Source organism: Pleurodeles waltl, chromosome 4_2 (assembly GCF_031143425.1).
Source record: "Pleurodeles waltl isolate 20211129_DDA chromosome 4_2, aPleWal1.hap1.20221129, whole genome shotgun sequence".
Lineage (NCBI taxonomy): Eukaryota > Metazoa > Chordata > Amphibia > Caudata > Salamandridae > Pleurodeles > Pleurodeles waltl.
In genome coordinates this window covers 1,037,493,861-1,037,508,510 of record NC_090443.1, presented here as the reverse complement: position 1 = coordinate 1,037,508,510, position 14,650 = coordinate 1,037,493,861, and the positions used below count along the sequence as shown (strand labels likewise).

Below are 14,650 nucleotides of genomic sequence, written 5' to 3'. Positions count from 1 at the left end.
AACCTTGCTACTGCCGGCAGCCAAACCCTAAAAAGGTACTTCAGGGGCAAAGGCATTAGTTGCCACAAAAATGGATGCTCCCCCTTGAAGATCTACAGAGAACTGACTGTACACACAGATCTTCATCTCTCATCAGTCCGAATGGTTCAGCTGGGAATGTGTTAAACTTCAGTAAAAAGGTCTCTGGTTCAATGATTTTTGCAGTCAAGCTGCACCCTGTGCAAATATAATTTGCTCAACTGATCTCAGCAACATCTAAAATTCTTTCTGGAATTTACCTCTCCCGTAGTACAATGCTCAAGATGGGAAGGGGAAATAAAATGGCTTGAAAATGATAATTAGTTTACATTTGTTTTTTGTTATTTGATTTATTTAAATACATTATCTGAGGTGTCCCTCAATCATTCTCCCTCAGTCATATCCTTTTCAACACCTACATGACATCGTCAGATCCCACGGACTAAACATCATATTCTATGCAGATGACACCCAGCTCATCCTCTCGCTGTCAGAAGATCCCGCAAACACAAGAACCAACTTCCACAGGTGCATGACCAGCATCGGCAACTGGATGAAGGGCAACTGCCGAAGCTCAACATGGGCAATACGGAAGTCCTGATCTTCTGCAACAATACCACCCTTTGGAACAACTCCTGGTGGTCCTCTGAACTAGGACCATCACCCAAACTGGCCAACCACACCAGAAACCCCAGCATAATCCTGACCATGAAGTCCCAGATCAATGCAGTCACCTCTGCCTCCTTTCGCACTCTTTGCATGTTACAAAACGTCTTCAAATGGCTCTCCCTGAACACCAGACGTACCGTCACTCAGTGACCAGTCACCAGTCGATTAGACTACGGCAACACACTCACGCTTGGATCACCACACACCTTCTGCAGGGACTCCAGACCATACAGAAGTCCGTTGCCAGACTCATCTTCGACCTCCCTAGATGGAACCTCATCACCCCCCCACCTCAGCACACTCCACTGGCTCCTCATACACAAGAGATGCCAATTCAAGCTGATGATCTACGCTTACAAAGTACAGCATGACCAAGGACAGGCCTACATCAACCATCACCTGAACTTCCACCACCCTTCCAGACAACTACTCTCAGCCTCCCTCTCACTCGTCCACACCCCATGTAGCCACCAAAGCAACAATGGAGGATGCTCCTTCTCCGACATCACAGTGAAATCCTCGAACGACCTCCCTTCACAGATACAAACTTCCAACTCTCTACAGCAGTAATTCCCAACCTTTTGACTTCTGTGGACAACACTTTGGCCCTCATTACGACTTCGGCGGTCTTGCAAAAAGACCGCTGAAGCCGCGGGCACCACAATACCGCCAGTGCTGGCGGTATTGGTGGCTCACTATTTTGACATTTCTGCTGGGCCAGCGGACGGAAACAGCGTTTCCGTCTGCTGGCGCAGCGGAAAGGTCACATCAACATTGAAGCCGGCTCATAATAGAGCCGGCGGCAATGTTGATGTGCATGGGTGCATCAGCACCCGTCGCGCATTTCACTGCCCGAAATTCAGACAGTGAAATGCGCGATGGGGCTGTGCCTGGGGGCCCCTTACCACCAGCCTGTCGGTTGGGGACTCATAATCCCCAGCGCTGCCTTGAGGATTATGACTGCCTGGCGGTCAAGTGTAGGGGCCGGCAGTATGGCCGTGGCTAATGCGCCACGGTCATAATACACTGGCGGAAAACCGCCAGCCTGTTGGCAGTGTTACCACCAGTGTACCGCCGGCCGACAGGGTCATATTGACCTCCTTTATCATTACTGGAACCCACGGACCCCCACTGAATCATTATTGGAATCTGGGGACTCCCCACTGAGTCATTACTGAAAGCTGGGTACCTAAACTGTTAATACTATTTAATTTCCGAAGCAGACCCCCTGAGAAGGCTTCGCGGACCCCCATGGGTCCCTGGACCACAGGTTGGGATCCACCGGTCTACTGGAACTCCGGAGAGCACTCAAGACCTGGCTGTTCGACTGAGTTACCCTCAAGTGCCTGGATACTCCCTCAGGTGATTAGTCATGCTATATAAATCCACTTGATTGACTGATTTTAGGCGTTCGTCCCATCCTAGCGCACTGTTACCCTTCTGCACTCCTCTCCCTGCCAGTGTCTGCTGCCACAGAACTTGGGCTCCCCTCCTCTTCCTATGTTGTCCAGGGCAAGCCTTCCAACATTATACTGAGTGCCAAGACCCCTCTGCTGTAAAGCGCTATCCACATCTAGTGTTATTCACAGGTAGGCGCTTCCCACAAGCTAATGGACACTCCTCCCTTGGGAAATGCTAGTTCCAGCTAGGGTCCTAATTTTCCTGCTACAGGGCTGGTTCCCGCTCCTTTTGCGTGTTTCTTAAGTCAGATTCCTGAGAAGTTCAGAAGTGTCAAAGCTGAAATCTGCAAGAACCAAACCAGAGAATTATTTACAAGATTTAAGCTTTTGTTCCAAATGTCATTTTGAGAACACCTGCAGTTTACGAGATCTTTACTTCTGTTTACCAGTGGAGACCACTCACTGCACTTTAAATCGCCACAGAGGAATCTAACACAAAAATACCAACTTTTAAAACATTCTGCAAAAAAAAAAATACACCCAAATGTCATATTCTAGTGTGAGTTTATTTCACACCATTCGTTCCTGTGAAGTCACATTTGGCATCAATGTTTTACTACAAAAAAAAATTGTGTAACATTCAAACCCTCTCCCACTACAAGAAGATTAACAACAAAGTACAATAAGAGGCAAATGACTACAGTAAAAAATGTTTTGAAATTCAGTGTACTTTAAAAACCTTAACCGCAAAATATCTGAAATGTATTTTTAAAGGTGCTACAGAAATACTATGTCATACACCCTGTCAGCAGAGATCTCAAAGCATAGGGGACTGTCGGGAGGGCAAGACTGTGGAACCCCGAATCCCACTGCAGACAAAGGGCCAGATTCCCAAAGGTAATCTCACATTTTAGTGTAAATTTAAAAGTTTTTGGGTATTCATACTGTAATGTACGAGTTTACTCTTACTCATATTCTGACTCCGGAGACCCCGCAGGTGCGACAGAGATCTCAGCGTATAATGAGATAGGACAGGATTATCTTAAAGAAACAGAAAAAGAGAGGACTTCGGGCCAGATGTAAGAAGTTTTTTTCTTGTCACAAAAGGCCTGATTCGCCTATTGCGATAAGAAAAAAGCATTTCTCAATGTACAAACCCAATTTTGTGACTGGGTGATCTATTTCCGAATCCCAAAAAAGGTCTGCGAGTCGCAATCAGGAAGGGGGGTTCCAAGGACATCCCTTCCTAAATGCAAGTCGCAGTGGTATGTTTGTTTTGTGACAGTGAATGTGGTCGCAAAACAATTTCAGTTAACATCTTTCAAATTGGTGGTAACCCATTCACAAATGGTCCTAAGGCACCCCTTTCCCTTTGTGAATGGTAGCGAAAATATTTTTTCAAAGCAGGTAGTGGTCCCACGGACCACTGTCTACTCTGAAAAAATAAAAATAAATCTTTTCATTTTTTGTTTGAAATGCAGCCCATTTTCCTTTAAGGAAAACAGGCTGCATTTAAAAAAAAATGCTCTAATTAAAAAGCAGTCACAGTCATGGTGGTCTGCTGACCCTAGCAGGCCTCCATACCTGTGAGTGTGGCCATTCCCAATGGGGTCATAAATTGTGATCTACCTCATGAATATTGATGAGATGGGTCATTTGCAACTGTTGAACATTTTGTTTTGCGACTCGCAAACTGTGACTCCCAAATGGATTGCAAATTGCGAGTCGCAAAACAAAAGGTCGTACATCTGGCCCTTCTATAGCTACACAGCGGGTGAGAAGTTCTAATGTGGCGAGAGAGAGAGAGAGAGAGACAGAGAGAGAGAGGCAGAGAGAGAGAAAGAGAGCAAGGGAAGGAAATGCTCCAAGCGATCGACCTCCAAAGGCCAACACAAATAAGAAAGGACTGCAATGGCTCCAGCAAGTGGAAGATCCATTTATTGTTCATTTCGTTAGAATTTGACCATGGAAAGTGGGTTGTCTCAAAGAAAATAACATGCATATCCTTACCACTGACTGAGCAAGGCAGTATGCAACATGTACTCCAGAGCTGGGCCCTGCCTGGGTCTCCGGTGCAGAGCATCACAGGTGTATGCGTGTGTATTTATATAGTGCAAACCAAGCTGGAAAGCAACAGAGCACATGTAGATTTATGTACCGTCTTAACTTCTACAACACTATTTACAGACTCTTGAGGATAATTTGGATACAAAACGGGGCAGCACCTATATACTGATATATAAATGTTTCAGCTCAGACAATAGCTAGTCTCTCTCTACAGCAGTGGTCTTCAAACATCTTAATGCTGCACCCCATTCACCCCCACAGTGAAACAAAAAAAATCGGGCCGCCTCCAAGTTTTTCACAATTATTCTATTAAATTGGCAATGTTTAAAATAAGTCGAGACTTATTTAAACATTGCAGAGAAATTCTGTTACTGTTTTAAAAATGCAATCAAATCCATGATGCCAAACATACTATTCTGGTCTGGCAGGCCTTATTAACGTGTAAAGGTATCCACAGTGTGATTATTAGAAGTGGGTGTGGGGGTTTTGAATAGTATATGGCGTGGGTTCCCTTTTGACCAAAACTACCGGCTTTCACATAAATGACAAAAGATGTCAGTGATGGCCTATTACAGGTTGGGCTACTGCTGCTAATTTTTTCCAGCATAAAACAAAGCCCTGTTATCGGCACAATGCTTCTGTTATCCAGGGCCTGGCACCTCCCGGGGATCATTTGAGGCCCCCTAAGGGGGCCTGCCCCCCAGTTTGAAGACCCCTGCTCTACAGGAAGGGAATGTTGGGTCCTGTGCATCATTTGCTCACCCGCCGCACTGAGTGCCCTATTCCTCCTCCACCGCCTGCTCATAGCTGTGGTCATGTTGGTTCCGTCTCCGCCGCCGGCGAGGCTCCCTCTCCTTCCCCCCTCTTTGCCCAACACGGCCCCCACCCCTAACATCTTCCTGACTTCCTTCATCATCATCTTCTTCCTCCTCATCCTCCTCTTCCTCCTGGGAGGCTTCCTCGCTGGCCTCGTCAGACTGCTCCGAGCCGGACTCGTCGGAGTTCTCGTCCTCCAGGTAGCGGTAACCTCTGACCTTATGGCTCGGTTTGGGGATTTTGGGGATGCGAGGGCGGACGTTGCGGGAGATCTTGTGTTCCATCCACAGGTATGAAAGGGTGGAGACCAGCACCATGGCCAGCATGATGGCCAGCTTGGCCTGTGAGGGAGGGAAGCAGACAGAATCACGTTAATGATGAACATGGCACTCTCGGTCCAGGGGCTCAGCTAACAACACATTTGTAGGTATGGTAGAATCTGGTGTTCAAGAACAGTACCTCAAACTCCAGACTGGAATCAAACGAACTACATGTTTTTATTAGTAATACCCAGGAACTTTGTCATCTTTCAGTACAGTGTTGTTCCTGGGTGAAGAAAATAGCTCAACTGTGGAGTGAACATGGATTTAAAAACCCACCTAAATCCATGCTGTAGTCCTAACGGAGAAACAGGGAGACTCTTGGTGTGATTTAGAACTCAGTGGATGGGTTACTACATCACAACGGGGGTGGATATCCCGTCCGCCAAAATATAAATCCTGTAAGAAATGTTGGGATTTAGATTTCCGCAGACGGGATATCCGTCACGTTGTGACGAGTAACCTGTCCGCCGAGTTTTAAATCAGGCCCTTTGTGTCCGGATACAGAAAACTGACATTGTCTGGGCTGCCCGTGCTACAGGGAGGTGCATGATACCAACAGCGATACTAACCGGCTGCCATGAGCGAATCAGAAGGGTCCTCACATAGGGACCTATTCTGGTTGGTTGAAAGAGTAGGAAATCAAATTGCTCCTCTTTTACCAATCTTATTATCCACCAATGGCTGCTGGTGTCCAATCACGACAACCCACTACTTGCAGCTGGACGGTCATCTTAATGCACTTAGTAGGTCACTGGTAAATTACCACCTGCAGATGGTTTTCAGCCCACTGCAGGCAGAAGTGAATCCCCTGAAATTGGCGGAGTCATGCTGGGAGTTACTCACAGCAGATTTTTATGGCCAGCCCTTTTTGTAACAAAGTCTTGTTACAGTATAAAACACTCACTGCCTCTCCTCTGTGTCATTATAGCCCTACAACTTGGAAATTCTCCCCTTTTCCTACACTCAACTCTCGACTGTCTCCTACACTGTCTCTGTCCTGTTAGTTACCAGCAATCTCTCTCCAGTCCAAACAAAATTCTTAACATGACAATCTCTCCCCTGTACTGTTGCAGTTCCTGACACTAGTGGCTGCTCAAGTTCTCAAGTGTCCAAAGACTCAAGGCCTCTTCCCTGTGTTGTTAAAGATTGTACAACAATATCTTCCACTGAGAAGTTCTCAACAGTAATGGAGTATCTTCCATATGATGTTAAGATCATCAATACAAACGCTTTCTCACCATGATGGTAAAGTTCTCAATGGTCTCAGCTAAGTTACGCTACAGTTCCTAAGGCTCCCTCTCTTGTGTTGTTATAGCTCCTAGAACTGAGAAACTCTCTGCAGTTATGCTACAGTTCCTAAGACTCCCTCCCTTGTGCTATTAAAGCGTCTAGCCCTCAGTGACTCTCTGCAGTTGTGCTACGGTTCCTAAGGCTCTCTCCCTTGTGTTATTATAGCTCCTAGCACTCAGTGACTCTCTGCAGTTATGCTACCGTTCCTAATGCTCCCTCCCTTGTGCTATTATAGCTCCTAGCACTCAGTGACTCTCTGCAGTTATGCTACAGTTCGTAAGGCTCCCTCCCTTGTGTTGTTATAGTTCCTAGAACTGAGAAACTCTCTGTAGTTATGCTACAGTTCTTAAGACTCCCTCCCTTGTGCTATTATAGCTCCTAGCACTCAGTGACTCTCAGCAGTTATGCTACAGTTCCTAAGGTTCCCTCCCTTGTGTTGTTATAGCTCTTAGAACTCAGGAACTCTCTGCAGTTATGCTAAAGTTCCTAAGACTCCCTCCCTTGTGCTATTATAGCTCCTAGCACTCAATGGTTCTCCCAGTGATGCTGCAGCTCCTAAGGCTCCCTCTCCCTTGAGTTCTTACAGCTCCCGGCACTCAGTGATTATCTGCAGTATTACTACAGTTCCTAAAGCTCCCTTTCTTGTGCTCTCAAAGCTCTTGGCTGTGGTAGCTTTAAAACTAAGGCATTTAGTCTTCCATGCGGAATCCCCCTGGGGTCTTTGTTAAGCCCCACTCTCTTTAATCTGTACGTCACCCCTCTTGCTGAAGTGATACGCTCATTCAGCTTTCAAGCCTTGTCTTATGCGGACGACAGACAGATTATTGTATCAATCTCTGACAATCGGTCCTCGGTAGCAAATAAGTCCAATCTTTGAATGTCCAGGGTTAATACCTGGATGAAAGAAACTTTTCTAAAACTTAATACAGACAAAAACAAGGTGTCGGTGTTTGGGGCACAAGAATCCATTTGGAGCAACAACTGGTGGCCAAAGGAGTGTGGGCCTCTACCCACCCCTGTGAAAGCTGCTAAAAATCTTGGGATCATCTTTGACACCTCTCTTAATTATAAGACATACCTCAATCGTACTATGAGGACATGCTTCCACATAGGACTCTTAGAATAATATTTCAATTCATTCTGGTAGGATTGCGCCATTCGGTGATCACTGCCTTAGTCGCCTCCTGACTTGACTACTGCAATATCCTTTCCTTGAATACTGATATCTCCTCTTCGAATAAACTGCAAGTGGTGCAGAATACGGCTGCTCGCCTCGTTCTCAACACCCGCAACAGGCATTCGCACATTGCACTGGCTGCCTATTGCATCTCTAAGGCTATTTGGTTGGTCTTTCTAGCCCTTCATCATAAAGGATCCAAACATATCTCTGCTCTCCTCATCTGGTACGTTCCAGGCTGGTCGCTCAGATCCCCCCCCCCAGGTATGAGGCCTCCTCCCCTTTGGTGAGTTTCTCTCTAGCTAGTACACGCATTTAGCTCTTCCCCGTCAGGGTAGTGAAGTTGAGAAGTCCAAGGCTTACTCAGGGAGGTGGTGTGGGGTTAAAGACTCACAACTCAATAAGACAACTAACACAAGTCAATACCTCAATGTCCAGCTATGCTCACCTTTTTGATGCGCCCTCGGCTCACACTGCAGACACCCATGGCTTTTGGCGCATTCCCAGATTAACAAGGCATTCTAAACCTGGGAATGCGTGAAAATGTTACGCCTCGCAAGGCGAGGTGGAACGAGGAGAAGTATTTTTATTTCTCCTTGTTTTTTCCTCTTTCTATGTGTGCTGCATTCTGCAACAACCCTGTCTGTGACGCAGGCACCCATGCACCATGGTGCAAGGATGCCTGCTTCGGCTGCCCATTGTGCGCCAGCACAGGGAGAGAGGACATAAATGCGCCATATCTTGTAGATATAGCGCATTCCTGCCCTTTCCCTGTGGCACAAGGCGGCACAGCAAGGTCACTTGCTGCGCTGACCTGTGCCACATCCTTTTAAATATGCCCCACAGTCTTTGAAAAAGCAGGGTACTGTACTCAATGAAACACAACACAATCCAGTACACAGTGCGTTAGAAAGCAGCAAGTTATGCTGTATGTTCCCATAACTTTCAAGGGTACTGGAGAGGCAGCCTCTGCTGTTCCCATTCGACAACCCCCTATGGTTTAAAAATGCATGTAAAAGTCCCCAACAGTTTCAGTGGATCTTCCTAAAAGCTGAAAGGTTGTTTGGAATGTAGTAAGTCCTTAGGGAAACCAACCTGGATAACGGTTGCGCTCTCTCCCTATATAATATAGAACCACCCCCTCTGGGTCGATGCAGGTTTTCTTCAGGTATTCTGGCCCTCGTTATGAAAGCCGAACCCGCCATTCGACCGCCAGTGCCTGCGGTCAGCAGACCGCCATATTACGGAGTGGAAGGGGCACATACTGTGCTCCTCCAGAAAACACGGCCAGAAGGTCCAGGTGACACACTGGATGAAAACTGTTCCACTGTAGTACAGCCCAAGCAATTGCCTGAGGCTGAGATTATTGCAAGCACTCCTTCCGTCATCTTGTTATTTGTTGCAGTCCCTGGGACCCATGCAATCCTGATGCTGCTCTCATGCTATAGGTACCATGAGAGCAGCATTAGGATTGGTCTGAGTGGCTTGGTCTGCCACTCAGACAGTGCATTGGAGTCTGTGCTGTTTCTCCAACCCGGCTGCGCCGTCTTAGGCCGGCCAAACTGACATGCGCATTTACTGCACTCACTCCTCATCCCCACTCCCCCTCCCAGCCCGCCCCTCCCTGCACACGCTGGCTGAGCCAACAGCTGAAAAATAAAACAATAGTAAAATATTGTTTTATTTTCAGCTGCTACCTCAGCTAGTGGGGGGACGCTCCTTCGCAAATGCCAAGGAGCCGCCCCTGGAAAGTACTTACAGTGACACTAGCTATAACTCACTGATGAGGCATAAGTAGATTTAAACTGGTCTGGAGCTGCTTGTGTTTCTGGCTGGAGAGATCCTGTCTTGGTAGTGTAAGCTGGACTGTTCCTGTATACCTATATATGAATATATATAGAGTTGCTGGAAAAAAACAGTTAAGATTGATGGGCTCAACACTGACTACAACATACATGTGTATTGCCTGAACCGTCAACTTCCCTTTAATTCACACATAGCATACCATACAACTTTGATTCTGTGATCACCTATGGCATGTGACTGCATTTGTAGTAAACAAAGTAATCTGAGTCAGTTTCTGGGTGTCGTTTTCATATGTGGTGTAATCTGTGATGTCACCGATGATGCTCTTTGTGAGTCATCTCTGATAAGCATTAGATTGCATCATTTATAAAGCACTTCATGTCACTGTTGTGACCCTGTTCTATCTTCCTGGATGGACTTGTAGGAGGCTATCCTGTTTGCTGTGCATTGCTGTGTGTGTGTGTGTTTGCAGTGTGGCCCATGCCTGTGAGTGCCATGCGTGAGGTGTGCAGGAGTGCTCCAACCGTGTTGCAGTAGTGTCCTTTGCAGCACACTTGTGTCTGTGTTATTGTATGAAGTGAAGCAGAAAGAGTCATGCATGGGGAGATATACCACCTTCTTGGTCTTCAAAGACCAGGTCTTTGGGAGCAGCCAGGTCTTTGCAGCCCTCCAGAACTCAAGGTAATTATGAAGCACCCCAGCTTCACCTGGAACCTCCCCAGAAGCTCAAAAGGTCTGGGGTGAACTCTGAGACACTTACCCTCATGGGCAGACTGGCCCAGAGATACACAACGAAGATGGCCATGGCCTGCCACCAGTGGTAAATGGTGAAGACGAAGTCTTGGCGTTCTTTGTCCTCGTAGAACATCACGAGGATTACTGCAGGGAGGAGGGATAGAGGTTGGAATTATGAGATGGAGAAAGGTAATGTTTCAAAAGACATGAAAAATCTCCTAAAGAAGGGAGAGGGTTTAAAGAAACACTGTAAAAAAAAAAGGTGAAATGTGGCAAGAGAGAATTAAAGAGGCTATTCTTCTATTCTTTCCTACGCACAAACACACACCTGCACTATTGATTGTGATGTAGTGTGTCTTTAATAGTGTAACTCTATGTGCACCTTGATACTGGGGTAAGATATAAAGCGGACACATAAATGTAAAATGCAGCCCCTTACAAGTTCAGGATCGGCATGGACCCCAAACTTGACATGGTCACCTAAGTCAACGCCGTCACCACCTCATGATTTAATGGCCTGAACATGCTGGAGAAGATATTCCAATGGCTTCCAATCAGCACCTGGAAAACCAACACTCATGCCCGCGGCCTGTGAAGGGGGATCAACTAAACACCAGAAGACTACAGACCATTCGGGGTTCGGCAGGCAGAATCACTCCCAGCCTCCAACGCTGCACTCGCATCACACGAAACCTGAAGTAATTCCAGTGGCTCCCGTACACAAACAAGCACAATTTAAACTCCTCACCCACACATTGGAGGCACCAGACAACACTGACCCAGCATACCTCAACAGCCGTATCTGCTTTCAGAAACATTCCAGACACCTCCGCTCATCCGGACTCCTACTTGCACATATTCCACACATATGGAAAACCAGATCCAGACGTAATCCTTTTCCTCCATCGCTCCTAAGTCATGGAACAACCTGCCACTGCACATAAAAGCCTTCTCCTCCCTTCTTGAATTCCACAAGCAGCTGAAGCCCTGGCTTTTCAGGGAGTCCCACCAGGCTCTTGGTTTGGCTAGAATCACACTTGCTCAGCACCAGTATAACCTCCTGAGTACATGAGAGCCCTCCTAACACCTAATGTATGCAATGCACTTTCCACTACAGATTCTGGACATGGGAAGGATTTGGGCAACTCAATAGATTGATTGACATTGCACAGGAAAACCACCTTTGGTAGGAATTTTAGGTTGATTCTCAGGACTAACCTATCTCTGTGAACCTGAAGAAAAGGTTCTATACCTAAGGCCTGCAACTCATTGATTCATCCTAGAAAGGTGATGCCCGCTTAAAAAAAACACTTTTCATGAGAATAAACGCATGCCACTGAAGAGCTGTGGCTCAAAAGGAGGCCTCACAAGCCTAGTGCCGACTACAGTCAAGTTCTAAGCAGGTGCCGGAGGTGTCCTTTGTGGGACAACTCTTACGACTCTTTTGATGCTTTCTATGAAGGTTTAATGATAGTGGTTTTAAAGAGTGACAAACGTTCCGCTTTGTGCAAGTAGGCTATAACTGCTGCTACACGTAAACGGACAGAGGTGTATGCTAATCCTGCTTTCTGCACACACAACAGGCAGCAAATGATATCCTGCACCAAGACTTAAATGGGATTGCTGTGACTGCTAATGCAGTAGTGGGCAAACGTTTCCATTTAGGAGTGCAGCAGGCTGTGTGTGGGCTTCAGCACCTCATGCTGAATTTGACTACACTCTTCAGGAAAGGAAGTTTTAGGTAACCAAAATGTAAGACCTCCAGTGTCAGACCGCTAGATTGTGTTGTCTGAGGTATGGATAATCCTCATGCTGAGATAGAAGATCTGTCTTAAGTGGAAGCTTCTCGTGTGAGTCTTGTGTGTGACAGTCCAGGCAGTAGTGTTTTGTGAACATGTGCAAGGATGCCACGATTGCTGCCTGACATATGTCCAGGACTGGGACTCCGCTTGGTAACGCAGTGGTTGTAGCTGACGCTCTGGTACAATTAGCATGCAAGCCCTCAGGGGGCAGCTTCTTAGCCAATGTGCAGCACATTTTCATGGAGAAAACAACCCACCTAGAGATAATTCTCTTCTGCACTGCCCGACCTTCCTTCGCACCCACGTACCCAACAGAAAGTTGATCATCCGCCCAGAACTCTTTGGTATGATCCATATGGAATGCCAAACCTCTTTTTGGGTCCAGGCGGTGAAGTCTCTCCTCTTTCTTAGAAGGATGCAGGGGTGCATAAAAAGTAGGGAAGGTGATGGACTAGCCTAAATGGAAGGGCATGACCACTTTTGGAAGAAAGAAGGCAAAGCACCACTTTGTCAGGATAGATGGTAAGGTAGGGCTGATTGGATGGCAACGCCTTTAGCTCGTTCACCTTATGAACAGATGTAATGGCCACAAGGAAGGCTGTCTTGAGTGTTAAAAGCCTGATAGGAGAATTATGAAGTGGCCCAAAAGGAAAACACATAAGGGAAGTGAAGGAGGAAACGTGAGTAAGACCCTTAAGGAACCTACTGACAAAAGGAGACTTAAATAAAGAGGGTTGATCAGGTAATCTCGGAAAGGCTGAGACGGCAGACAAATAGCTCTTAAGGATGCCTAAGGCACAGCCCTAATGGGCCAAAGAAAACATAAACAAAAGGACCTCTGAAAGAGGGGCAGAGAGGGGGTCAACAGATTTATCTGTGCACCAAACCACAAATTTGTTCCATTTTTAAGCGATACCGTTTGGTGGAGGGACACATGGCTGCGAAGATAACATCACAGACTTCAGACGGAAGGTCGAAAGCTGTCAACGTCCGCAGCTCAATCTCCAGGCAAGAAGGCGGAAACTGGACAGGTTCAGGTGGGGAACCCTCCCCTGCTGCTGTTACAGAAGATCCTCGCGAAGGGGCTGTCTGATCGGAGGATAGATGACAATGCTCGTTAGCTTGGGATAGCAGACTCTTTGTGCCCAGTCTGGAGCCACAAGGATGACCTCGGCCCAGTTGTTCTTGATCTTCTTGAGAACTCTGGGCAAAAGGGTATGGGCAGAAAGGCATACAGGAGGCCTGAGTTTCACTCAAGATGAAAAGCATTGCCAAGCGATTGCCGCCCTGGAAACTAGAAACAGATCCCAGCGTGCCCTCTGGGGCTGAAGCTGCTTGCAGGGAACCTGAGGAGGTCCCTGCTGACCCTGCTGGGGCCAAAGGTGCTCCAGCAGGATTGGACTGCCCAAAGATGAGGTGCATGGCCTCGTAAAACTCTTTCAATTGGGCAGGTGTGGCCCCGGCTCCTGGAAACTTGAGGATGCACAGAGCCGACCCAGAAGCAGGTTCCAAAGACGGAGGCCTAGAGCATCGATGGTCCTTGTCCCACGTCGTGTCATGCGACCAATGGGGTAAAGTCAAAGAGCGTTTCGACTTCTTTGACTTCTTCTTCTTCTTACCTGAATGTCGCAAAAATCTTGAGTGGTACGAGGACGAGTGGTGAGGACTCTACGAGCCACCTTGTAACCTTCCTCTCAAACGAGACTGGGAGCAACAGGGAGAAGTGCCGGGCCACCATGAGCTTTAGAGACCACTTCCTCAAAGCCTTTGGGTTCATGACCTGGCACTCGGAGCACGACTTCAGGTCATGGTCGCACTCCAAGCACCAGAGGCGCAGGAGGTGAGGATCCGTCACAGACATCATCCGATGACAGGAGTCGCACAGCTTGAAGCTGGCTTTCCGTGACAACATTTCAATGCACCAGTAGTAAAACAAACTTTGACAAAAAGTAAAAATAAAAAAAACAGTCAAAAAGCAACTTTAGAGGTCGCTCTTCTCCACATATGTGTATAGGCTGGCGTGGAAAGAAAAGAACTGACATCAGCATGACGGGGTGGTGTCTATATAGGATCTGCAATGTCATATCCAGCAAGAACGATCCTAGCGACGAACGCAGAGATGACCGACACCACCTGAAGGCACGCAGAGGTACTGCTCAAACAAAAATCTCCGGATCCAGACTGACGCCTGGGGGAAATTCTAAGGTAAGGAATCTGCAACTAGAAGTCTCTATCACATAAATGTTTACATACTGAATTCCATACACCAGTATCTTCAATAAAATGTGTGCTTGATTAATGTTCTCCACCCAGTTGGCATTTGTTGCCTGGGCTCTGCTCTGCAGTATAGACTCATCCTTTACCACCCTGACAGAAATCTAAGATCCAAAAATCCAAAATGCAACTTCTCTTATGCCATCAAAGTATCCAAACATAAAAATTCGATGGCTGGGCATTTTCTTTTTATCTTGCCCCTATCTTTGTCCATTTGTCTAAGCACGGATTTCTCTGGCTTCAAAAAACATCTCAAGATTTGGTTGTTCTGAT

At 46.9% G+C, this 14,650-nt stretch overlaps 1 protein-coding gene across 1 annotated transcript in view; it reads right to left on the bottom strand.

The window, feature by feature from the left end:
• Positions 1-2,634: 2,634 nt before the first annotated feature.
• UNC93B1 (unc-93 homolog B1, TLR signaling regulator) overlaps positions 2,635-14,650 on the bottom strand; it is a 123,768-nt gene continuing 111,752 nt past the window's right edge. The window contains exons 11-12 of the mRNA XM_069232967.1: positions 10,327-10,445; positions 2,635-5,311 (exon numbers count right to left, since the gene is read on the bottom strand). Of these exons, the coding sequence (XP_069089068.1) occupies positions 4,934-5,311; positions 10,327-10,445 (497 nt within the window). The 3' untranslated portion in view covers positions 2,635-4,933. The remainder of the gene's footprint in view (positions 5,312-10,326; positions 10,446-14,650) is intronic.